The sequence below is a fragment of the Echinops telfairi genome, unplaced genomic scaffold (assembly GCF_000313985.2).
Source record: "Echinops telfairi isolate 266 unplaced genomic scaffold, ASM31398v2 ScPeMD7_7468;HRSCAF=8506_0, whole genome shotgun sequence".
Lineage (NCBI taxonomy): Eukaryota > Metazoa > Chordata > Mammalia > Afrosoricida > Tenrecidae > Echinops > Echinops telfairi.
This window is the reverse complement of record NW_022111369.1, coordinates 49,205,567-49,231,695: the sequence shown is the minus strand read 5'-3', so window position 1 is coordinate 49,231,695 and position 26,129 is coordinate 49,205,567. Positions and strand designations below refer to the sequence as shown.

The 26,129-nt window shown below is 43.9% G+C and overlaps 1 protein-coding gene across 1 annotated transcript in view; it reads left to right on the top strand.

The window, feature by feature from the left end:
- The first annotated feature begins 252 nt into the window (after window positions 1-252).
- Window positions 253-26,129, top strand: part of SLC4A4 (solute carrier family 4 member 4) — a 348,568-nt gene continuing 322,691 nt past the window's right edge. The window contains exon 1 of the mRNA XM_045284208.1: window positions 253-326. Coding sequence (XP_045140143.1) covers window positions 254-326 — 73 coding nt within the window. The 5' untranslated portion in view covers window position 253. The remainder of the gene's footprint in view (window positions 327-26,129) is intronic.

The following is a 26,129-nucleotide window of genomic DNA, read 5'->3' as shown; positions in this document are numbered from 1 at the left end:
TTGAGGATATTTTCTCTCATATGTCCCATGTGGGTGCCCTGTCAAGGTTAGAGCCGAAGCTATGTGTGCCCGGCATATTTTCAAGCACCGGATGAGAGGAGCTGTGTGAAGCAGTGGCAGACACCAAAGGAAGAGTGATCCTGCAAACATGAACAGCAGCCTGCAGGTCAACCTGCCCAGAAGCTGGGCCACGTCCAGTGGCACCCTCCAGGAGAAGTCTGAGCGTTCTTTCTTTCTTTTTTATTACTATAGGATGGAGGATGAAGCTGTCCTGGACAGAGGGGCTTCCTTCCTCAAGCACGTGTGTGATGAAGAAGAGGTAGAAGGTGAGCCCATGGGTCTGGGAAAGTGCATGTTCCTATATGTTCACGTATTTCTGTGGAGACTGATGTTCATACATTTCATAGAGCTTCTATTTTAGAACTAAAATCCAAAGGCTTTCTGTGGTTGTCTTGTTTATTTCCACATCTGCTTCGACACAGAAAGTAATTTTAAGAACTTTATCGGGCCATCTGAATCTGAATCAGTGTGGTCCTGTGCCTGGTTAAGAAAAAAAAGAGAGAGAAAAAGTGGTCTAATGTTGAAGCAGGTGTCTGTTAGCTGTGCCTTTCTGTCGAAAATAAATATTGTGCCCAATTGTGCCTCCAAACAACTGCCCCAGGGAAACTGGTAGTTTTATCAGTTTATCAAGTGTATTTGGTAGTTCCTCCTCATGTTCTTTCCTGAAGCTTATTGGGTAGAGAAACAGATTAATTGGAGACTGTGGGCTTTGCTTTAGGAGAAGTGGGTCTATGCTAATATGAAGAGTAGTAATCACGAAGGAGTCTCAGTCAGAAGCAGATGGACAAGCACTTTTACTTCACAATGCTCTAGGACCTCTTCTACTAATATTCTCTAGTTTCTAGGAACAACCAAATAAGCGTTAGACTGTGGCTTAGCCGGTGCTGCTGTGTCCCGAGTAGGCCTTCCTTTCCCTCATCTCCTCGTCTCTTTCTTTTTTGTTGAAAAATTATATGCAACACACTATTTGTCAATTCAGCATGGGTTGGTTTTTTTTTTTTTGCCTGTAAAATTCAGAGAGACCTAATACATCAATCATGTTCTGCAACTATCACCAGTATCCATTGCTAAAATTTTCATCACCATAAAAAGAAAACTCACTGCTTAACTTGTCCATGTATTGGAATGATGTAGTTGTTTAATGGTGGCTGAATAATACTAACGTAAAATCATGGGACGACAGCTCAGATGTTCAGTATTTCACAATGAGTTGTTTAAGACAGTACTCAAGTACAGTGAAAGAAAACTTGCAGGTGAGTCAGGTGATAAATTCTACCCTTTAGAATCCTCTGAGAGGCAGTCCATTCATCAGCGCTTCTTACCCTGTGGGTTGGGACCCCTTTGGGGGTGGAACGACCCTTTCATAGGGGTTGCCTGATTCATAACAGTAGCAAAATTACAGTTAGGAAGTAGCAACGAAAATAATTTTATGGTTGGGGGTCACCACCACATGAGCAACTGTATTAAAGGTCACGGCATTGGGAAGGTTGAGAACCACTGTCATTCGTGTTTTGAGGCTCCAGCCTGAGGACATTTGTTGAGTATTTTCTTAATGCTTCTCAAACTTGCACCAGAGCGGTGGGGCTGAGGGAACAAGGTGGACACTGCGTTTTCTGGAGTGATTCTTCAACTGAGCTGAGCACCAGGTGCCGAGCAAGGGATGTTCTTGTGTCACTAGAAGAGGTGGAACAGTCTGGCTGCTCAATTGTCCTTAGCACCCCCTCCCCTCTCCCCAACTTCCCTTATTTATGGTCTTGAGCCTGACTACTAAGAATTTGATGTCTGGTGTCTAAATTTCAGAGGAAAAAGGAAACTACAGTATTTTCTCTCATATTGTTCAATGGGTTCCTTGTACTTTTATATTACAACTGTGGGAAAAGATTGGTGAAAGCCACACTTTTGTCCCAAGATTCTAACCTATGATGTTCAATCTCTGTTGTGGTGGCTGTCCTCAGTGTCAAAAAGCGTTCAGAGTATTCAGGGCTGTAGCACATGGGTGTAAGAAACACCCATTGCTCTTAGAGCAATTAGAGTAGAACAATCCACGAGGAAGCTTGGGAAGCTCTGGGAACGAAGTAAGTGCAGTGTGTGTGTGTGTGTGTGTGTACACACACACTTTCCTTGAGAATAAGGTCCCAGCTAAGTTCACAGGAGATGTAAATCACTTCTAGAGTTTATGAGGTCTGTTGGAATTGACAGCACCCTCCTGCAATGGGATATTGGCTATGAGTTTCTTAAGGCTTTGACTAAAAAGTGTATTTCCTGAAGTATTTCCCTTGATTTTTAAGCAACAACAAACTGTATGACAATATAAGAGAATAGAATGCACACCTGGAGCCAGGTCTCTGTAGGCAGAAACAAGAAGAAAACCAAAGGTGTAGAAAGGCCTGCAGGTTTTAAGACGTGCGTTTGGCTTTGTGGTGATTAAATTTGCCACGTGGATTTTGTGTCTTCCCCTTACTTGAATAAGAATGCTAATATGCTTCTTTTTCATGTTAATTTGGGCCTGAGCTGACTTCAGTTCCTCCCAGGCATGTGGAATTAGTTGTCGGTTGTTAAACCCTGAAGCCCTATGTGATGGTTGCCTCTGCTGTCATCATTTGGCGGAGAACTTCCAACACCGTGTACTCCTCTTCATTAGAAATCTTAAAGCCACCATTAGGAACCGCTCATAGACCCTTTCAAGACATTCTCCAGTCTTCCCACTTGGCTCTGTCTCGTCGGGTGGGGAACCTAAATGTTCTTATGGCTCTAGTCTAGGGGAGAGGCTGAAGGAGTTTAAACCAACCGGGGTTTGACGGACGGTCGCCTCCAGTGTTGGAGAAGGACCAGGCGGCTAGGTGGTCAGACCTTTAAGAATGTTTCACATTTTGAGTGGGAATATCTTCCTCAAGGATATAAGTTTGTCTCCTACCTTCAATTACACAGACTAGGGTGCATTGGAAGGAAAACACACTATTACTTTTGTTGTGAAGGATATATGTTTCTGGTACAGTCGTGGCAGAATGAAAGCTTCAGTTACGGATAGCAATTCGTAAGGCAAATTGTGGTTGCCCTTGCTTCCAAGGTAAACATGGTTGAAGTAGATTGTAGCACTAAGTCTTCGAAGTAGTAAACTTAAAAGAAGACTCAGTTGGTTTCTTTTTTAAAATGTATATTAATAAAATATGCTGACAACAATCTATTAAGGTGAATAAGGTCCTGAGACTCTGTCGGCTTTAAAATGTTTATGCTTTTAACAATTTTTCTTAGGTCTCTTAATTTGGAAGGTTGGATTCAGTTCAGCCTGTAGACAAGAAGAGATAGATGCTCTCTCATAGTTCCGTTTAGTGCTGTAGTTCTGACAAGGGAGGAGACTGAGGCTTGATATCACACCTTAGCTCATCTTGTTCACCTGGACCGTGGAGGTGGCATGGTTCTTAACCCATGATTTAGAGTCGCTAGAAAATCATCAGCTTCAACTTGTTAAGGATAGAGTGAGTCAGAGGAGGAGCTGTCTTCTGATGAAACAATGGATTTACCTGTGTGGGGTCTATTTAAAGACGGAAACCTGCTTTCTTAGCAATTCCCTCCTGCACTTGTGTTGATGGCTTAAAGAGAGCCTTCATAAAAAGGCAAATCGAGTGCCATTTGTAATCATTAAAATAAATAGATTCTTACCTATATGGCCTCACGTTGATGACCTTGTACCTGGTGAGGCTTTATAAAACTAGGCTTTGTGGCATAGAGTGCTTACTGAGGTTAAGATTATTGAACGATTTTTAGGATAGTCCTATTTGTGTGGGGGTGGGGGCAAAAAAAATCTAGCTCACGTGCATCCAAAGATCCGACTGCAGTGACAATTTGACATTATCTAAGTGACCTAGGACACGGGACCATGAAGGAGACATCTGTTTGAGTTTCACTTCAAGCACACACTGGGGGGGTGGGGGTGGGGGGATAGTCAGACTTTGTTGGGTGAATCCAGGTTAAGATAGGAGAAGTCCAGGGAGCTTTTTTTAAAAACTGAAGGGAAGCCTATGGATATTTTAGCCTTAAAAGAGACCGCCTGCCAGGAATTTGGTTTGTATGTTATAAACAGATTACTTAATATTCTCATATTTTGCAATAGGGGAAAAGAGCAAACTCCACCTTATCCTTTGAGATAAGGCCTTGGCTCTGTGAGGCTAGGTAACTCCCCAGCAGGCCTTGGCAACTCTGACTTCACGAGGAGTGGTGTTTTCACTTAGCGTTGACTCCAACCGACGACTCAGGAAACATAAAACACAGCAAGACAATGTTGGCTGAGACAGGTCTCCGATTTGAAGCTCTCTAAAAGCTGTTGTGATCTATTGTGGTGGTTTTATTCACCATTGAAGATTGGATCCAATAGGGAGCATGCTCCCAGCAGTCGGTTGCAAGAATGATTGTACAAGTGGACACTGAGAGGGGGAGGGGAGAGAGAGAAAGAGAAAGAGAGAGAATTGTTATAAATGCATGGAGTTTACAGGCTAATTGTCCTTAGGAAAATAAAAGTGCTGATGTAGCACAGTATTTGGGACTGAGAAGATATCCACTAACTATCTGTTAACAGAAAGAACCAGTCAATAAATTTATAACATAAACCAAAATGAAGCATATGGTATGTAGAATTACTTTATGTAATCCTCTTACATCTGTACTTGAATTTCAGTTAGACATTGTTTTCCTGGGAACTCTTAGCTAAATAAGATGATGTAGTATCTGTCTTATCCTTGGCATTGCTACTATTTGGTTTTGCAAAGATTATTGACATATTTTTAACCACGCATTCATATTTGTAAGGGGAAAAACAAACCCTAAAACACATCTTTCTGTCCTCATTTCTTCTTCTACTCTGTCTTGTGAAGAGAGACTAAATGAATAAAGTGATGGCTTTTGTCTTTTTGGGCGTCAGGATCTCAACCAATTACAGACATGCAATCATAATGACTTCAAAACTATTTTTTACAAAAGGTATTGGGATATCTATTGATGTGTATTGGAGGAGGTAGTATCCCTGGGGGAAAAACAATTGAGGCCTGGTAGACATTTAAAAAAAAAAATCCATACTCACTGCCATTGACTCAAGTCAGTGGTATTGTGGTTACCTGTTGGGCTCCATCCTTGTGGTCAGCAGTTCAAAACCACCAGCCGTTCCCAGGGAGAAAGATGCAGTTTTCTATTCCTGTAAAAAGCCTCAGAGCCCCACAGGGGTAGCAGCGCCCCGCTCCACGGCCTCACCGGGGGCAGTGAGGTGGGCTTCAGTTCGAGTAGACTTTGTTAATGAGCACAATGGGGAGAAGCGTACGTGCTGAGGAGTGAGTGAAATTTAGCGGGTGGGAAGGGAGCGGCTGCGTTGGGGCTGGGGCTATTCTGAGCCCTGGATAGAGTGTCCGCTTGCACTGTGCTGACCTCTTCCTTGCTGGTCAGTCAGAGTGCTCAGAAACAGTGTGCACAGAGGAAACACTTTGGCAAATACTGCTGAAGGGAAAAAAATGGAAACAAAAATATGGCCACACATTGGAAAGCTTTAAAGAAATGGCATGCGATGCTTAAAGGTTGCTACCTGCATGGCAATTTAAGTTTCCCAAGCCAGGTTTGACCAATTTACAGGTTGAGTTGCATGTTCCTTTTCCCTCCTGGCCCCAGCTGAGTGCTTGCCAGAGGTCCTAACACGCGCAGGGTGTACCTCTGGAGCCTCCCCGTCTCTTACTGCGTCAGCGAGATGAAGCATTGCTTAGATTCAGACTTCTTTAGCTCCAAGGAGATCGCTTGATAATTCTATGGATTTTTGACGCTGCAGTCTCACATCCCTTCGCAAAGTTTTCTTATTGTAGAGAATTCACTGGCAGTAGAAAGTGAGTATGAGGGTCACTCGAAGCCCCCTCTTGTCCTAGGTATCTATGTTCTTTAAAAAACAAAAAGAATCAGGTACTGGGGTTGTGTTTTGCAGAGCCCCAGAAATTCTCAAATAGTACGTTTGCTGTGATTTTGCCTGGGGCTTGAGTTTCTTTTTAGAAGCTTTTTGTCTGGTCACATTTGCGAGACATATTGTTTGATATTTTGGGGAGTAGCTATCACTCGTTTTAATCCTGTGTTGTTAAGGCAGAGTGGCTCAGCCTCAGTTTGAGAATAAAAGTTCAAATCTCCCTCTATCACATGAGCAAAGAAAATAAGCTGTATTTTGGATTAGGGGTTTCTCAGTCTGAGAAAGGGAAGTTGTGGACTGTGCCATTCGCCATGCGGCTGTCCGGACAATTGGCAAGAATGGTTTTCACTGCTGCACGTGGCTTTAGGGATGAGCGTGCTTGCACGGTAGTACCCTCTTTCTCATCAATATGGTCTCACCGATCATTCCAATTGACCTACTTGTTTTTTATTTGCTTGATTTTCTGTCGACTTGTATCTTTTCCTTCCCTGAGTGTCAAGCTAGAATGCGCAGGTGGAACTTGCCCTTGGCCTCCTCTCTCCTGCCCTTTGGGTTCCTCTGCCCAGGCTTCTCTTGGGACTTGCCTTCAGGTGTTCCGCGTGAAGCTTGCCTCGCATAGACGGCTCTGATACAAGTGGCCCCTAATTTGTTGAATTGCCTCATGTTCCAAAAAGAGGGATATTAATTATGATTCTATTTAGGGCAATAGATACACTGTTGTCTAGAAAAAGCTGTAAAATTACTTCTTAGGGAAAACAAGTTCCAGTTCTCGTTTTTCCCCCACAGTGAGGATTCAAAGTCTAGTCAGTGTATATAACCACGGACACTTTTCATCCCCGTGTATCATCACTAGAGTAGTTCTGCTGCCTTTTTAAAAGTGACTCTTGGCTGTGGCTGAGCAGTTAAGCCTGGGGCTGCTAACCCAACTACTCAAAGGTAAGCAGTTTGAAACCACCAGCTGCTCCGAGGGACTGAACTTGAGGCTTTCTACTCCTGTGGAGAGTTACAGTCTTGGAAACCCACAGGGGCCGGCCGGCTGCTCTTCTCTGCCCGATAGGGTCGCCATGGGTCAGAAACAACTTGGTGGCAGTGAGTTATTGGCTGTTAAGTTATATCCCTGGTTGTACAGTGGCAAAGACGTTCGGTTGCTAACTGAAAGGTCAGCGGTTGGAACCTACTAGCTGTCTGCAGAGGAAAGAGGTGGCAGCCTGCCTCGGGAACAATTTGTCGCCTAGGAAGCCTAATGGGGCCAGCCATGCTCTGAGCATCAGGGTGGCCGTGACTCAGAATAGACGTGACCATAGTGGATTGGTTTTTGGTACTGGATTGACTGTTAGAGGTCCCTGAGTGGCGCCAGGGGTGGACTGCCTCAATTGTACATTCAAGAGTTCTAGCCCACCCAGAGGAAAGTCTGCTGAGAAGAAAGGCCTGGTGTTCGACTTTTGAAAACCCCCCAAAAATCAGGCACTAAAAGCAAACCCTTTGAGGCACAGTTCTACTGTGGCACACACCTGTGGCTGCTCTAAATTGGAATTGATTTAATGGCAATTAAAAAAAGGCTATTATGCAATTTGGGTAGGCATTAAATAAAAGTATGTAATAGTATAGGACAAAATACTCCATGCTCTGCCCTGAGCTAAATGCTTTCTCCTTCTTGTCCCATTTTGCGAGTTGGGCCTGATGAAGGGGAGTGGCGCCAGAGTGGACGAAAGATGAGTTGAACCCCTCTTCTTGCTCTGACGAGCTTACTGGCGAAATGTTATTGTATTTTATTCTAGTTCTTCAGCTGATAGCATGTGGGGGCTGCCTATCAAGACAGGGGGTCATGGGAAGTACCAAACATTGTACACTCAATCTGTTGATTGCCAGGTGAGAGGAGAGGAGAAGGCAGAGGCGGCGGTGAGTGACAGCCTTTGAGTCAGCAGTATTGGTGACTCAAATCTCTCCTTTCTCTGAATAGCCGAAAAGTCCTCAAATCTGATTAATTGTTTTTTACCTCTTCGTGGAGTAGAAATGAAAAGTCAGCAAGCCTAAGTGCTGTGTCCGATGTATTCACCTGCCTTTACACTCTGGTGACTTTCAAAGGGGAACCAAGGCTACTTCAGCCTCTCAAGAGATGGTCACTGTTGCCAAGGTGGAATGCTCAGTCGTTTGGACCAAGCCTAAAGTGCTGGAAATAAAAATAGGTTTTACATTTTAGTCAGGATCGAATATTTATAGATTGGTTAAATTGATTATGACATTTTCAACGAGCAATTCTATCTTTACTGAGAAATACAGGAACCGTCTTGGATGTAGAAGGAAGGCTCTTCATGGACCAGACTGGACACATACATTTGGCAGATTCAGCCCGTAGCAGACGGCTGCTGCTCGTGTTTGCTCAGTCTGCTGTGGTTTAGGGAACATAGTGGTGACCGGGAGTCCCGGGCCTAGTTCTGTTTCTGGCTCTGCCACCGCCTTTCTGGCTGACCCAGGCCAGCTCTCGATTCCCGTCTGGGTATGCTTCTTTCCCACCAAACGCAGTTCACGGCACCTGGCTCCTCCTCCACCCACTAATGAGGCTCTGCAGATTCTCGGTGCTTGCTCTCGTCTATGAGATCATCCTGAGATTTGTACATCTTTGACACATTACTTAATTTCTGGATCTTCGCTTCTTATATAAAGAAACAGAGGCCCCCTGCCCCTTTCTTCTAGCTTTCCCAGGAGTATAAGTGAAGGACTTTGAAATCCCCAGGATCAACGGTATAAATTTGTCATATCGAGTCCCTGCATGTGACTTTCCTTTCTAGCCAGCGATTACTGTGTCTGCAGACTACTTTCAGATTAAAGCGAATACTGACATCTGACAATCAGCGAATTAGTAGATTAGTATCTAGAAGCCAAACCAAGCCTTTTGTTTTCAAATTGACTTCGACTCCTGGTGACCTCACCTGTTCCCTTTTAGAGCTGCTCTCGTTAGATTTTCAATGAACATAACCTCAACTAAGCAGATGGCCAGGGCTTTATATCACTGCACTTCTGGGTGGGTTCAAAGGGCCAACTTTTAGATCAGTATCAAGTGCTCAGCCTTTTGCACAATCGTGGGGCCAGATATCTATGTTAACTCGTATACTGCTAGCTTTAATGTGATTGATGAAGTGATGGGTCAGGGCTTTTCTTTTCTTTAAACATGCAACATGGTAGGAAAAATGGCAGATAGAGGCTTTTAAAAATATGCTATATTTCCAAGATCACACGTATCTCTGAATTTGCTAACATTTTACAAGTAGGGATACAATTAATGTGAATGTTATTCAATATACAAGATTAGTTATAGATGACCAGTGTGAGAGCGGATCATCTATACGGGTGTGTTTGCGTGGGAGAACACTGGATATAACTCTCATGAGAGAGCATTCAGATGCAAAGTGAAGGAGGAACACACATTAGTGAAATGAAGAACGGAGAGAAGCAGCCCAGGCAGAAGTTCTGCAAGTGAGAAAGAGGCGCGCCCGGTTGAGAACCTGTGCAGCCACGTGATTGGCTTATGTGGACTGGAAGAGACTAGTCGGAGGTAGAGAGGGCCGGGACAGCGGTTTGTGAGCTCTTCTGCGGTGCTGACATTGGGCGGGAGGTGTCGGTGGTTCAGTGGTGGAATTCGTGCCTTCCACGTGGAAGCGCAGGCTTGGTTTCTGGCCAGTGTACATCAGACGTTGCTAACACGTCTCTGTCATGGGGGCACGTGTGTTGCTATGGTGTGGAGCAGGCTTTATCAGGAAGCAGATTAGCTAGGGAAAACCCCGTGGATCACAGCAGTTGGGTCCACAACCAATCTTGGGGATGCTGTGGAAGCAGGCAGGCTTTCATTTCATTGTGTGTGGATTGTCTGCCTGACTCGGTGCCTTACAAGATGGCAGCTAGTCACCAGCTTGAGGACTTCATCATGCGTGCCCTGGGGAGCTATTGAAGGAGGATTTAAAATGGGAAGTGACAAGCCACGATTTTTACTTTTTAAAAAGACATTTTGGCTGCTGGGTGGAGAGAGCTTTGTAGGAGGGCAGAGATAAGGGCAAAGACTGTTACTGAGGTTCAGCTGAGTGAGAGTGTTGGGGGGAGATTAGACTGAGGCCAAAGGAGATGGAGACAAGTAGGTTGAATGTGACTTGCTCACGGAAAGATAGATGCTTGGAGGCAAATACTTCTGGATTTCTGTTGTGAGTCGTTGGGGAAGGCCATGTGGCATTTTTAAGACCATAAGCGCTGGGGGAAGCGTGGTGGAGGATGATTGCGGGTCAGTGCTCTGCAAATACTTGCTGTTTTTATGAGTCAGTGGTGCTTTCCTGTGGGCGCTCTGGTTGAGCAGTGGTTAAAACACTCAGCTACTAACCGAATGGTCTGTGCTTGCCACTCCGCAGCAACTTCCTGACAAATGTGTGGCTGTCGGCTTCCAGGAAGAGCACAACCTTGCTCACCCTGTGGGGAAGTCAGACTCTATTGCAGGATCACTGTGTCTTGGGATCAATGCAGTGGCAGCAGGTTTGGGTACCTAATTGCACGTGTCTGGAGCTATGAAGAAAATAACAGGGATGGCGATGGCAATTTAGTGTCTGAGGAAAAGCAGTTCTACTCTGTCCTGCAGGGTTGCTGTGAGTCAGCATGGACTCGATGGCACTGCGTCTTTTTGAGTGAGGCATGTGGTACGAGGTCCTTGAGCGAAACAAATGGTTTGCTCTTGACCACTAACCCTGTAGTTGGCAACCTGAGGCCAAACACCTGCATCACAGAAAAACAGTCTTAGGGATCTACTTCTAGAAGGCTGATAGCCAGGGAAACCCTATCATGCAGTCCCGTGAGCGCACGGGTTTCCATGAGTGGGAATGGACATGCTGGCGACAGTTTTGTGTATGTTTGGGTTCAGCGTATAGTTGACACTTCAAGCTATAGGGTGGGTGGCATTGCCCAAGGCAAGAGAATGCAGTGAGAAGAGTACAGATTGGGATCTCTGAGACTGATAAGGAGACATTTAAAAAAGTCAGAGGAGAACCAGGAAGAGAAGAGAGAGCACTTTTAGAGGAGTGAGTGAGCAACAGTCTTCAAAGCTGCCTGGAAGTCACTATGAAATGTGGATGGAAAAGGAGCTGCTGGATTTGGCCGGAAGAAAGTGCTTGCTGACTTCTGTTCGCAGGTCAGGGGTCCGGGTTGGGTTGCAGTAGGCTGAAGCGTGCCCCAGAGAAAATGACCAACAGGAGACATTGGGATAAGGGCAGAGACTTGTTGCCTTCCGTATTATGTGCTCCGTTACACACGGCCAATTAAAATATTTAGAACTGTTTCAGAATTTTTAGAGCTAGAAAGAATCTTAGAGAAAGCTCAGTGTCCTGACCTTACAGTTAGATAGCTGAGTCATGGAAAGGTTAAAGTAATTTTCTTGAGGTAACACTGGAGGAAGTAGCACCAGGAGCAGGTTCTCTGAATTTCTGAGGGTAGTGCTCAAGTACTCATTCCAATAAAGTGTGCTTGAGTCCCTTCCTTTTAGAATGGAAAGAGAGGTGGATAAGAACTAGAAAAAGCAGCCGGAAGGAGATCAATAAAGGGACTGGGAGATGTCATGAGAAATGAGAGAGAGAGGACAAGAGCCAATCTAGTGTCTTTTTTGGTGATGTGTGGGAGAACAGATATCATAGCCAGATCATCCTTTTCCTGCAGGGCAGGTTATGGAGCTAAGGATTGTGAATTTAAAGTTATTCTGTGACTATAAGAGACAAAAGTTTTCAGAGAATTCCTGAGCTATCTTACCCCCCCCCACTCCCCCTGGATAATTAGTAATTTGAAAATGTAATTCTGCCTTCCTCTCCTCTACCCTTGCCTGTGCTTTACAAGCAATGCAAGCGGGAGTGATGGTAGGGGCTGGTACCATGGTCATGGCAAAGTGCTGTACAGAACTCAGCATATCTGGAAACGTCAGCATCCTTAGTCTCTGTGTATCAGTACTGATTCATTGGCTTTGGTTTGCTAGTAAATGCACAGGTTGGGCCCGATATCTGTGTCAGGAATGCAGTTCTCTTCTGGGGGTGAATATGGAGGATCATCAAGCAAAATTAGTTGCTATCAAATTGATTTCTACCCATAGCAACCATGCAGGAGAGAGTGGAAGTATTCCCTAGGGGGCCTGAGGCTGTAATCTTTATGAAAGCCGACTGTCACATTGTTCTCTTGTGGAGTGGCTGGTGGATTTGAACCATAGACTTTCGGACAGTAGTTGAGCTTCTGTCCCTCAAGGGGTCTTTTGAAGAACCAGAGCCATGCAAATTCTGAGATTGGCTTAAGCAAGTTAAATTGAGCTTCTCGGTGCCCTTTACTTAGCTCTGGGTCATTGCTATAATCCTGCAGAATTATCCACGCTTCATTTACCTGCATACAGGTATGCGAGGGAAGGGAATTATGTGAACTAATATTAAACATTTGGTACCTGATTAGCCATGAGTGTATTACTATATTGCGGATTATCTTTGGATAACCACTAAAGAACATTCTTCCTTCTTGCTCAGCCAGGGCTTAGGCCACTGCAAAAAGAGAAGCCATCGAGTTAGAGCTGGATAATGCAGTTGGAATGAGAGTATGAATGTGCATATCCAGATGCCTCTCTAAGCTGTTTCTCTAGCTGCTTTGCAAATCCACTTATCAATGACTATTGGGCTAGCCATTGTTTTCTATCTTTCAACCCACTTCCCACTCATTTGTGCAAATGGTGACCACAGAGAAATAATGGAAACTGTCAGACCCTCTGTGTGTGGCCCACAGGTGCGTTTTGTCTGAGTGCATGTGCGCTGCACATTAACATTCTCTAGCTCTTTTGCGGGCCCTGGGTGTTAGGATGCGTGGAGAGCTCATCTCTTTTTGTAAGGTGGTTTCTCTTTCTTCAAACCCTGCTCTGCCAGACACTGTTTTGGCTCCACTCTCCTCTGGCGTCAAGTAAAAAATCCAACAGACCTCAGTCCTCCAGGGTTGGCACTAACTGCCTGAACACTCTGGGGGGAAACTCTTCCCAGAGCAGGGTGGGGACTTCCTGGCACTTACTTTTGGGCAGGACAAGGGAAGATGGAGGACGTGGATGGCATTGACCGTGCTGAGCAGTGAAACTCTATAATAATGAAAACAGCTGGTCAGGGGATGAGTTTTAAGGGGTTTGATGATGATTATTTTGTTGTTGAATGTGCTGTAGTGTCTTTGTTGAGAACAGGGGTGTCATGAGTTCCTATCAGGGTATGAGGTGGGTGAGAATGAGGAGAAATAGCCCTCTGTTTTTCCCTCTTGAAAACAAAGAAAAAAGACTAACATGAGTGGTTTATCTGTGTGTACCATATACAGTGAGAGACCCTTTATCACTGCTCATAAATATAACTATTTCCATGTATTTGTATATATATTTATATAATATTAGAACCCTGGGTATATTAATAAACTACAGCTAGAGACCTCCACTTGTCTGTCAGTTTGTCATACTGTGGTGGTTGTGTGCTGCCGTGATGCTGGATGCTATGTCACTGGAATTTCAAATGCCAGCAGGGTCACCCAAAGGGATCAGGTTTCAACAGAGCTTCCAGGCTAAGAACAGACTGTGAAGAAAGAAGGCTATTCACTTCTAAGGACTTAGCTGCAGACATTCTTAGGGACAGAATCACAACATTGTCTGATGCTGACCCTCATGAAAAGAAGCAGCACATGGCTGGAGATGGTGTCAGAAGATGAGCCCCTCAGGTCGGAAGGCACTCAACAGGTGACTGAGGAAGAGCCGCCTTCTCAGTAGAGTTGACTGGAATTAAGTGGCTGGAAGAAAGCCTATGGGAGTAAAGCCTTTAGGATCTCATTTGCTGATGGGGCACAACTCAAAATGAGAAGAGGCAGCTGAAAATATTAATATAATTGGAACCTGCAATGTACAAAGTATGAATCTAGGACAATTGAAAGTTGTAAGAAATGAAATGAAATGTACAAGACAACATTATAGACATTAGTGAGCTGAAATGGATTGTATTGGCCATTGTGAATGAGAAAATCATATGGCTTGCTCTGCTTGGAATGAGGGAATCAAGAGGAATGGCATTGAATTCATCTTCTACAGGCTCGTCTGAAATCTCTCTTGCAGCACCACACTGTTTGTGATAGGCTTAGATCTATTTGCCAGTGTCTTAAGTCTGATATTGAGCAACATTGAATCCAGATACATTGAATATTATTGGCAATTGGACTGCAAAAGTTGGAAACAAAAGTGGAGGGGACAGTAGTTGGAAAATATGACCTTGGTGATAGAAATGAAGCTAGGGATCACATGATAGAATTTTTAAAGAGCAAGTGACTTCTTCCTCACCAATAGCCCTTTTCGGCAACAAGTCCAAGAGAGCCAAAATAGAACCTTGAGTCTCTCCCAACTGAATTTTGAGAACATCTCCAGAACAGAGTTGACGCGTTGAGCACTGACAGGAGCCCTGATGAGATGTGGGATGACATCAAGAACACCACACACGACAAAGGTCAAAGGTCATAAAAAGACAGGAAAGGAAGAGGACAGCCTGAATGAGAGCCGTCTCTGAAACGTCGTGCTCTTAATGGGAAAGTCGCTAGGACAAGTGGAAGGAATGATGAAGTCAAAGAAAGGGCAGCTCGCAAAGATCAAGTGCAAATGAAATGTGCAAGGACCTAGAAATAGAAAACCCAAAAGGAAGAACACACTCCGCATATTTTAAACTGAAAGAACAAAGAAAAAAAAGCTTTCAGTTGTTATATTGAAAGATTCAATGGGAAATATTGAACAATACAAGAAGCATAAGAAGAAGATAGAAGGAATATGCAGTCACAGTACCAAAAGCGACTCGCTGACATTCAGTCATTTCAAGAGGTAGCTTATGAGCATGAGCTAATGGTGCTGACGGAAGTCCAAGCTGCAGGGAAAGCTTTCTCCAAAAACAAGCTTCCAGGAATGGAAGGAATACCAATTGAAGTGTTTCAACAAGCTGACGAAACACTGGAAGCATTTGTCTATGCCCGGAAATTTGGAAAATGTTACTTGGCAAGAGATTCATATTTGTACCATTCTAAAGAAAGGTAGCCCAACGGAATGCTCAAGATGTAGAACACTATCATTAATATCACATGCAAGTAAACTTTTATTGAAGATCATCCAACAATGGTTGCAGCAGTGCATTGCTATGGAACTGCCAGAGGTTCAGGCTGGGTTCAGAAGAGGATGTGGAACAAGGGGTATCATCGCTGATGTCAGAGGGATCTTGGCTCGAAGCAGAAAGATACTTACTTGTGTTTCATTGACTTTGTGAAAGCATTTGACTTGTGGCCCATAACAAGCTATGGATATCCTTGAGAAGAATGAGAATCCCAGAACATTACATCATGTTCACGGGGAGCCTGTACATGGCTCAAGCGGCAGTTGTGTGAACAGAACAAGGACATGCTTCATGGTTTAAAATCAAGATGTGTGCACCCCAGTCTGTGTGCTGAGCGAATCATCAGAGAAGCTGGATTATATGAAGAAGAAGAATGTGGCATCGGGATTGGAGGCAGGCTCAACACCTTGAGATACGCAGACGACACAACCTCGCTTGCTACAAGTGAGGAGAACTTGAGGCCTTTGCTGATGAAAATCAAGCATGGAAGCCTTCAGGGTGGATTGCAACTCAGTGTAAAGACAATAAAAATTCTCAAAACTGGATCAGGTGATGAATGGAGCAAAGGTTGAAGCTGTCAAGGATTTTTTCTTGCTTCGAGGCTTAATGCTCTTGGAGGGAGCAGTCAAAAGTTCAAAAGTTGTATTCCATTAAGTATATCTGCTGTTTAAGACTTCTTTAAAGTCTTGGAAAGCCATGGTATTTTCAGTAGCCTTCTATGCATGTGAAAGTTGGGCATGGAAAAAGGAAGACCAAGGGCATGCATCAATCAAGAAGCATTGATGCATTTGGATTAGGGTGCTGGTGAAGAATATTGAAAGTACCGTGGACTGCCAATGGACAAACATCTGTCATGGAAGAAGTATGGCAGGCAGGCTTCTGAGAGACAAGGATGGCGAGCTTTTGTCTCACCAGGTTTGGAAATGTTGTGAGGAGAGACCCGTTCTTGGAGAAGGGCGTCAAGTCTGGCAAAGTAGGGGGGCAGCGACCAAGAGGAGAACCTTTGAAAAGATAGAATGACACCGTGGCTGCATTGATGAGCTCAAACAAGAACAATTGTGAGGATGCCACAGAACTGGGCAATGTTTTGCTCTGTTGTGCGTAGGCTTGCTGTGAGTTGGAACTGATGTAATGGCACCACACAAGAAGAACACAACTGGAAGATAGTGCTCACCTGAAGAGGACCGAATGCTTTGTAAAGTAGTGAGCCAGGAGGGCCGCCCACAGTGAGATGGGTCGACTGAGTACACTAACACTCATGAAGAAGGAGCAGGGTCAGGCACTGTGGTATTGTGTTGTCCCTAGGTCCCCAGGGATGGAGCCAGCTCGATGGCAGCTGACAGCAGCGTAATTAGGAGAGGAGTGTGGAGAAGGCAGATGCAGGGTTTTACTGCGCTAATGGACAGGAGTCTGTCTAGCTAAGCAATCATAAGCTTTCCTCACAGTGGAGGCTTTTACTTGGAGCTGTTTGTTTTTGCCTAGAGATTGACATCAGCATCATCATCAAATATTAAATATGAAACCATGGAGTGCATAGTGGCGTAGTGGCTTAGACATTGGACATAAGCACAAGAGCACCTTGAATCCAGCTGTCTCTCCCTGTGAGAAAGAGGAGGTTTTCCAGTCCCTTAGAGAGTTAGTCTCGGAAACCCACAGGGGCAGTTCTGTTCTGTCTCACACGTTGGCTATGAGTGGGAACTGACACGATGGCGGGTATTCATCAAATACTGAAGTTTCTGATCAGTCTTGATTGGTGAACCTCAGGTTGCTTTAAGAATTTTGGGCAAGCATTCACTACACAAAGTTCCCATGAAGTACAGTGGTAAGAAAAGTGTTTCATTTTATTTATTTGCTTTCATGCCTGATCCAAAGTGTAACTGGTAGCATTTATGTTAAAATAGATTACTCATCAGCATTTACAGTGATCTAGAAATACTTATATATGTAATATATAAGTATCTAGAAATAAACATATGCATTATTTTTTTCTATATTAAAAATTGCCCCTATCCAAAATATAAAATAGAAATCATCCCTGAGCTTATGTACTAATATGTATTTAAACTCTGGACACCCTGCTAACTACACAGTTATGCCTTGTCTTATGAAGAGATTTTCTTTTCATGAGTTGGTATTTATGCTCAACTAATTAGCAATGTTATTTTGATGATGTTTTCAATAGAGTTGATTTGAGAACCCCTTATGATATTGCAAGTTGTATGACTTAATTTATTCAAATCTTTAGGACTGTACATATCGATCCATATTTTATGATATGAAGTGCCAAATATATGAGGATAAGTAGAAAAGTCTTGCTACTAGGGCTTCAGTTTATACCTGTACAGATTATTTTAAACCACATCTGTTTGAACGTGTGTGGTTGAGGGTGGTGACAGGTAAGTTCACAGTCATAAATTTGTCTTTCTATCATTGGGGTGTTTTTTTTTAAAGGCCCACTCCACACAGTGGATTCTGAGAGGATCTGCTGAACCAGCTAAGGTCAAAGCAGAGAGGACTTTTTGGCCTCCTTGCAGGACAGGACAATCATCGGGTCCTATGAGGAAGAAGTTTTTAGAAAATGGAAAACTTCATTGCTGAGAAAAAAACCAGGAAAGTTGTACTACAGACGCTCTCTCCCCACAATGCACCTGCTCCTTCTGTGGGTGTGGCAAGGGCTTCCTATGAGCATTTTGTTGGGAAATCTTAATCCCACCTACTCTACAGAGCTGTCTTACCTCCTTTGCACTATTTTTGTTTCTCTGACTCAAAGAACACTGAAAGGAGACATATTTGAGACCGTCAAGGATGCCCCAACTGCCATGTGACATGGTGTAAATCAGAGTGGTTACACGCCCCACAATTATGACCTTACTTCTCCCACTTCTTCCCTGTGTTTCCTCCTTCCATTCCGCCCGAGTTTCCTCCTCCTATGCAAACCTTTCTGAACTCTGTCCTTGGCTACATGCTGGCCTTTTCATCTTACCTGGTTGATTGTTTCACGGAGTGTACACCTGTCTGTCCACCTTATAGGGCAGTCTTGTGTGACTGAAAGTTGAGCCACGAGGATGAGTTCAATTCCAGCCTTCAAGGGTGACTACAAACCATGGTCTTGGGGGTTCCTGTTGCTAGTGTCATTGTTAGGTACTATCATGTTGGTTCTAATGCATAGCGACTCTGTGTAGAACAGAACAAAATATTGCTTGGCACTGGGCCTTCATCACAGTCAATGTCATGTTTGAGCCTGTTGTTGCAGCCACTGTACTACCAGTCTGTCTGCCCAGTAACCCTTGCCCTTTTATGACTTTGAGTTTTGTGCAACAATTTTGTTCCTACTTTATCCACCTTCTACTGGGATCCCTTTTGGTAGTGGTGGCCGAGCACCATGTTGTTCTTCTGGTCTCTGAGTTGTGGATACTGATGCTCAAGGGGTCTGTTAATCCATGTACTAATTGTTTCTTTGATTTTCTTCACTCATTTTTCCTCTGGGCAGGGGGAGATCAATAGTTCCATCTTATTTGGCCATTCTGAAGCTTCTAAGCCTCAGTCATTACTCACCAAAGTGCTCTGAATTATGCCAGTTGATCTTGGTACTTCCCATTCCCAGGCTATGGTCAGGAGCCCACGGCCCTCTGACTCATTGTATTTCATCACGTCTGAAAAGTTTTCATTTGGTTTGACTGCTGTAAAATCTTTTTTTCTGCCCGGTTAATTCTTCAACATCCTAAATCACACAGTTCCAGAGTCTTATGTGCAAGAGTTCTCTGCTGTTCTGAAAATATTATAATAACTATGAAAAGTAAACTGCCAGTGTAGAAATATGTAAGGCACTAGAAAAGTTGGCCATGATAGCTTCAGAGTCTCTAATGTCTTGCTGGCAGTTGGGTTGGAGTAGATGAGGATGGGAAGAAACAGGGTTCATGTAGTGATAATTTTTGACATTCAGGATAACCAAGACAGCTATGAATTTCCCTTCAGTAGTACTTGCTGTGCTCTAGAATGGGGGTGTTCCCAAGGCATTGGAATTTGTTGGGACTTTGTACCATCTGTGAGAGAAGGCATGCAGGGTATTCATTTGAACACATGCTACTGGGGACAGTGCCAAATAAAGGACGGGATGCCCTTTGAGTCACATCTAAATGTATACAATCACAGGCAGAGCCCCAGAGCTTCACTGTGCAAATAGTGAGTATCAAGAATGTAGCCTTTATTTTAATAATATTTAAAATAATCTCCCTGTCCCCACTAATTATAGCTATTTTAAAATTTGACTCTTCCTTTTCACATTATCTTTGGAAACAGGTTTTACTAAAATTTCAAGCAGAAAAAAATTTTCAGCCTAAAATTTCCTTATAAGTTTATAACTATTCCTGGTTCTTTGAGCTTCTCAGTATTCTGTAGATTCTCACTAGTTTGGAAAGGTTGTCAAGCTTCTCGTTTTCATTTTATCTATAAACTCATATGTCATCCTCCACCTTTGTGGCTTTTTGAAGAGCTTTGCTGTCATTTTATGAATTATACTTTAAAAAATAGCCATCAATTTTTTTTTACTTATCTCTGAGACAGGCAGAGGTATTTGAATCAAAATAAATATTGAACACCACCTAGGCTATTCTTATCATCAATAGAATATTTCCTTCAGTAAATCTGTTTGTTTTGACCCTAAGGGCAAGTATTCTGTGGACTAGGAAGAAAACTTCCATTACTTGCCTTTGGTTTTCTTTTCTTTTTGCTACTTAGCACTTACAGATTGCTAGGTATTTGGTAATAATCTTGAGAAAGCATTTTAAAAAAACAAAAACAGCATTGCTCAAATGAGAGCATTTTATCTTTCTCAAAGGCCAAGCGGGGAGAGTAAGTAGTAGTTGGACTAGAAACTGTTCTCAATTCCTAAGGATCTGCGTAACCTCAGAAGTACGGTTTTTATCCTCTCTTTGAAGATAAATCAGAAGGGGAAAATTAATGTTACCACTAATGTGTGAGCGGAGAAGAAGGAGGCACTGAGATTAAATTTTAAAAAATGATCCCATGTTGAAACGACAATTTCCCCTCCTCCTAACCCTTTTCCCTGCCATCTCCCTCCAGTGTCTACGGAGCCTTGAGAACCTGCTTCTTTGGGTGTGTCCAATACTTCTCTCGTTCTCTTTCCTTTTCATTTCTGATAGTGGCCTCGTGCAATGGGATGCACTGTATTTTGATTGGTCAGCCCGGTGCCCTGGTTTGTCCTGCAAGGCAATCCAGTCCTCACTCAGGGGATGCTCCGTTTTACCGTGCAGTAGGGTCCTCACAAGAAGTGCACACCTGTCTTACGGGACTAAGAACTGTGTCTTCCCAGAGGCCATCAGTGAGCGTATCTTCCCAGAGGCCAGCCACGTACATGCCTGAAAGTAGTTGCCTGCGGCCTGCTACAAGTAGGGACAGGCGTTTTTTCTTTGCTTTGCTTTGCTGTTGGAGTGATAGAGATATTCTAAAATTGGATTTTGGTGATGGCTTGCACAATTCTGTAAAGATGGTAAAATGTATTGAATTGGCACCTCAAAGCAAGTGAATTGTATGCCTCAATAAAGTTGATAAAAATGCCCGAGGTTTGGAATATCTTGAAAGGAAACATTCTGCTAAATTTCCAGGCAGCCCAATCTCTTGAAGTTTCCCCGCCTGTGTGAAAGTCTGTGATGGAGAGAGCAAGGGAGCACACACGAGGCAGGAGTGGGTGGGGATGGGAATAAGCCGAATCTGCCACAGGGAGGAGGCCTGCGATCCATATGTGGCCACACGGTACCAAGCTTTGTGATGAACTATGTGCCCAAATTAATGTTCATCTTTTCCAGACTCACTCTCCGAATCACTCTAGGTCTCTCATTAAGTCGATGACACTAACCACTGCTATTTCATAACCAGAATTCTTACCTTGAAATCCTATCAGCCCATATATGCTGCCTTTAAAAAAATCATTTTATTGGGGGCTTGTACAACTCGTATCACAACCACACATACATCGGTTGTGTCAAGCACTTTGGTACATTTGTTTCCCTCATCACTCTCAAAACATTTGCTTTCTACTTGAGCGCTTGGTATCAGCTCCTCATTTTCCCCCCTCTTTCCCCCAGGAACCCTTGATAATTTATAAAGTATTATTATTTTGTCTTATCTTACACCATCTGACATCTCCCTTCACCCACTTCTCTACTGTCCATCCCCCAGGGAGGAGGCTATATGTAGATCCTTATTCCCCCTTTCCCTCCACCCTCCTGGTATCGTCACTCTCACCACTTGTCCTGAGGGCTTTATCTGCCCTGGATTCCCTGCGTTTCCAGTTCCTGTCTGTATCAATGTACATCATCTGGTCCAGCTGGATTTGTAAGGTAGAATTGGGATCATGATGGGGGGGGGGGAAGCATTCAGCAACTAGAGGAAAATTGTATGTTTCATCATTGCTATACTGCACACTGACTGGCTCGTCTCCTCCCCGCAGCCCTTCTGCAAGGGGATGTCAAACTGCCCATAGATGGGCCCTGGGTCCCCACTCCTCACTCCCCTCATTCACAATGTTATGATTTTTTTTGGTCTTTGATGCCTGATCCCTGATCCCTTTGACACCTTGTGATCTCACAGGCTGGTGTGCTTCTTCCATGTGGGTTTTGTTGTTTCTCATTTAGATGGCTGCTAGTTTATCCTCAGTCCTTTAAGACCCCAAATCCTATATCTTTTGATAGCCGGGCACCCTCAGCTTTCTTCACCATACTTGTTTGTGCATCTGTTGTCTTCAGCGATCATGCCAGGAAGGTGAGCATCTCAGACTGCCGAATTGTTAGAACAAAGTGTTCTTGTGTTGTGGGAGTACTTGAGTAGGGGCCCACTGTCCATCTGTTTCCTTAATACTAAGCCTATAAATATATGTACATAGATCTATTTCTCCTTCATCTTATGTAAATATATTTATATCTGTATATGCCTGTATTTAGATCTTTATAAATACCCCTTGCCTCCTAGTTCTTTCCTCAATTTCTTTGTACTTTCCTCTTGTCCCCCTAGCATGTTCAGCTTTCATTTGGGTTTCAGGAATTCCTTTCGGTCACATTGCCCTTGATCAGACCTCCTACATCCTCCTTGCCACTGATTTTTGATCACTTTTTGTTCCCTTGTCCCAGGGTTTGTTAACACCCACTCCCTTTTCCCCGCCTCCCCATTTCCCATGTCCCCCAGAACTGTCATCCCATTGTTCTCTCTTCCAGCTTGTTTATCCCGCCTATCTGTTCTAGGTAGACATGCAGTGACAATTTGCACCATCACAAGACAGAGCACAATGAAGCAACAATAGAAAATAGAACAATAACTATAACAACAACAACAACAACAAAACCCCCTATAAATAGTTCAAGGCCTATTTGTGGTCCTTTGTGAGTGCTTTCTAGTCGAGTCTGATGGGGTGCCATGTCCTGGCCCCACATCTATCCCTGGCATTCTCTGGGGACTTCATTGCTCTGCTCCCCCCACTGTTCTGCTGCATGCCCCCAGAGGCTGGCTTTGGCATAGTGGGCTCAGGACGGGCACAATTCCCACCGTGTGTCTCTAGTGTTGTCCCCAGTGGTGCTATTATTGAGGAACGCTGTGTCCCATGGTGGGGCCGGCCCCGTGGTCGTCTCTGTGCATTCCTGCTCTGAGCAGAAACATTGTCCTCAGGGCTTGGTGAGCCAGGATGTGCTTCACTCTTTTTCCCCCCTCCCCCCTCGTTGGCTCCTGTGTGCTCTATCAGATAAGTCCCTCTCCTTGAGCTGTAGCTTCAGTGCTGTCCTTTGAAGTGAATTCTCCTGGGTGGGGGGTGGTGGGGTGGTGGTGCTGTCCACTTAGTTGGTAATGGGGCCGGCCCGTCAGGCCTTTCTAATCAGTTCCCTGCTTCATGTCAGTGTGTTGCATTCTTGTCTTGGAGCACCGGGTTGAAGTCTGGTCCCTGTTTCCCTGTGGAGACACAATCAACACCCTCCCCTGTGTGGGTTAGTGCTCTGTTCCCCGGGCTACCCATGTCCCCCCCACCCCCTTTTTAGTGGGCTACCATATGTATCCCTGAGTTTAGTCTGGCCCCTGCCATCTTACCTGGACCTCATCCCAGGGACGTATGTAATACAGTAGCTTCTTTCCTATACCCCTTTTGCATTTTTTGAGCTAACCTCAGTGGACTCGTGTTGTACTTGTCCTTTTGTGCTTGGCTTACTTCGCTTAGCATAATTTCCTCCAGTTCTTCCCATGCGGCGATGTATATGCTGCCTTTTAAATGGTTTGATGTACCAAGGGAGATTTGGGTAAAAGTCTTTCTTCATGCCATGATTAGTGTGGTATAATTATCAGTTTTATTTCATTGTCCTTATTTAATAAATAATAGAAATATTTAATGTGGTTTTAAAAATGCCAGCCTCCAAACTTTTTTTTTTTCATGTTATTTTCCTAATTTCTGAAGGAAGGCCACCAAGTTTTCGGCTTTTGATTTGCTGAAGAAATCCGTTGCCTTTACTTGCATTGTTTGGACTGGAGATAAAGCTACAGGACTCCCTTAGTAACTGGAGAACAGGAAACAATTGACACTGTTTCTTAATTCAAGTTGTTTCTGAGACATTTCCCACTCCCTAGTATAATCTAGCTTTCCCATGAGAACAATTTGCTTGCAAATGGTTAGACATGGTAGCCTTCTCATTGGCCCAGATGCAGTGGGGAGAATTTTATGTGCTTTGTAGTGGTTGATGATGATGATTGTGTGTGTGTGTGTGTGTGTGTGTGTGTGTGTGTGTGTGTGTTTGTGTGTGTTTGGTGGAGGGGCTCCTGCTCTGTGTGAAGACACCCCCAGCGTCATCCCAAGCATCAGGGGTTTTCCTTGGAATGCTGAATCAGTCACTTGTCAGCTGTCACCCAGCTGTTACTGGACTCCGGGAGGTTCTCTGCACAACAGGACGGATTGTTGTGATCCGGAAGGGTTTTTATTGGCTGAGCTTTTGGAAGTACTCAGAGATCGCCTGATAACGTGTGTTAGTCTGCAAGCTCCCCTGAAGTCTGTCCAGTTTCTTACCAACATGCAAATCTTCACCGAGATTGGCTAGAAATCACCCCAGGTTTTCTGCATCAAAGGTGGGAATTCCACCACTCAGGTACCTCTGCCTCGCTGCCCCTTCACTGAGGGTTCTGCACACCTTAGTTGGAACCTTTTTCTTGAGAGAGCATTTAATGCTTTTCATTCTGGTTCCTTAAGGACACTCTCAAGTGAATTCTGGTGTGTTTGGATAAGCCTATGGAAAGTAACCGGGGCATTCTGTACGAGGGCTAATGTGTGTGCGTGCATCGCATGTAAGTACATGACATGGCCGTGACACTCCAAAGTTGTCATCTAGGCATTATGATTCCAGAACTGCGAAATGTGAAATAAAACCAATAAATGAGATCATCGAGGCTAATTTTCAGTGAGAAAATGTTCACATTACTTCCGAAATGGTGGTTCCCACATTCAGAAGTTCCGTTGTGTAAAAAGTGAAAGTAAGAGTTTTCCCCGTTGAAAAACAAACAAACCAAAATGATGTAGAACTTTGAATTCCTTTTTTATTCTGTCTTATCAGATTTTGTAAAAATAATACCACTTGTCAGTTTTGCAACTCTTTCCATCTAGAGAGCTGAGAGCATTTCACCATCCTTTTTCCTTATGCCCTTCTCTTCAAGGCAATTTTTGCTGGGCTGGGTTTATTTTTACAGTTGGAACAACCAGTTTTTAGAAACTTTTAGAAACCAACAGAGAAAGATGAGAATGGCACTGTAGCTGACATTCGTTTCAGCTGTTTCCTAGTGTGAACATTTGAGCATTTCTGAAATCTTCTCTCCAAGTCTGTCGTATTTTTTCTCAGTTTGTCCCAGTTCTAAGTCTCTGTTCTGCTGATGGGGAGAAAAAGTTTCACTGAGAAATCCTAGCCCCAGCAGAATGACTTCTTGAACTTTGAGCTAGATCTTTATTTTTGCAGCTCCAAGCACTCCTTTCCCAGCTCCCTTTTCAGGATAATCATAGACTCACGGAAGGTTAGAAGTGAAAGACTCGTTAGAGAATTTCCCAACGTAACTCTCTCAATACATGAATGATGGGGTTGAAGCCCAGAGAGGTGAAGGGACAAGCTCAAGGTCATATAGCTAATAGATGACAGAGTCTGTTCAGAATCATGCAGTTTCAGTCAGGATTACTGAGTGTGGGAGAAGGAGAGGAATGTGTGGCCAGTTGCTTCCGTGAACAACGTCACTATCTCCTTAGCCAGGAGCCCAGAAGAACTGGTTGGTGCCTGGCTATCATTACCAAACAGTTTGATCCAAGACTCCACAGACAAACATTAATCTTAATGCGGAAGAGTGTTTCATGTTCTTGTGGATTCCAGGTTTCCTGGAGCCGTGGAGTTGGATGAACCCTGGCATTATGTGCTGAGATAATATCTAAATTTTACATCAAAACTACCCTTTGCAGTCTACTTAAAACAGTCCAGTGGGTTAGCTTAATTAGCAAAAGATATATGTGCCTTGAACATTATGCTTTTAAAGGAACTGTCTATGTGGGAGGAGCCCCACTGGAGTAGTGGTTAGGTTATGTGGTGGGCTGCTAAACCATGAGGTCAGCAGTTCGAAACCACTAGCTGCTCCAAGGGAGAAAGATAAACTTTTCTACTCCTGTAAAGAGTTACAGTGTCAGAAACCCCCAGGGGCGTTCTACCCTGCCTACAGGGTCACCGTGAGTCAGAATTGACTCTGTGGCCGTGAGTTTGGTTCTTGGTGTAGCTATACGGGGTCAAGTTGACAAAACAACCCGAAAGAGTAGCTGGGAAATGAGGCAGCGAGTGAAGACAGAGGAACAACTCAGAGGACAAGGGTGAGAATGGCTTTAATCAGTGGCACCAAGGGTACGTGGAGAAATTGTTGAATTTATGTGTATTTTGCTATATACATTTTCATAACAACAAAAATAAGTGAAATTA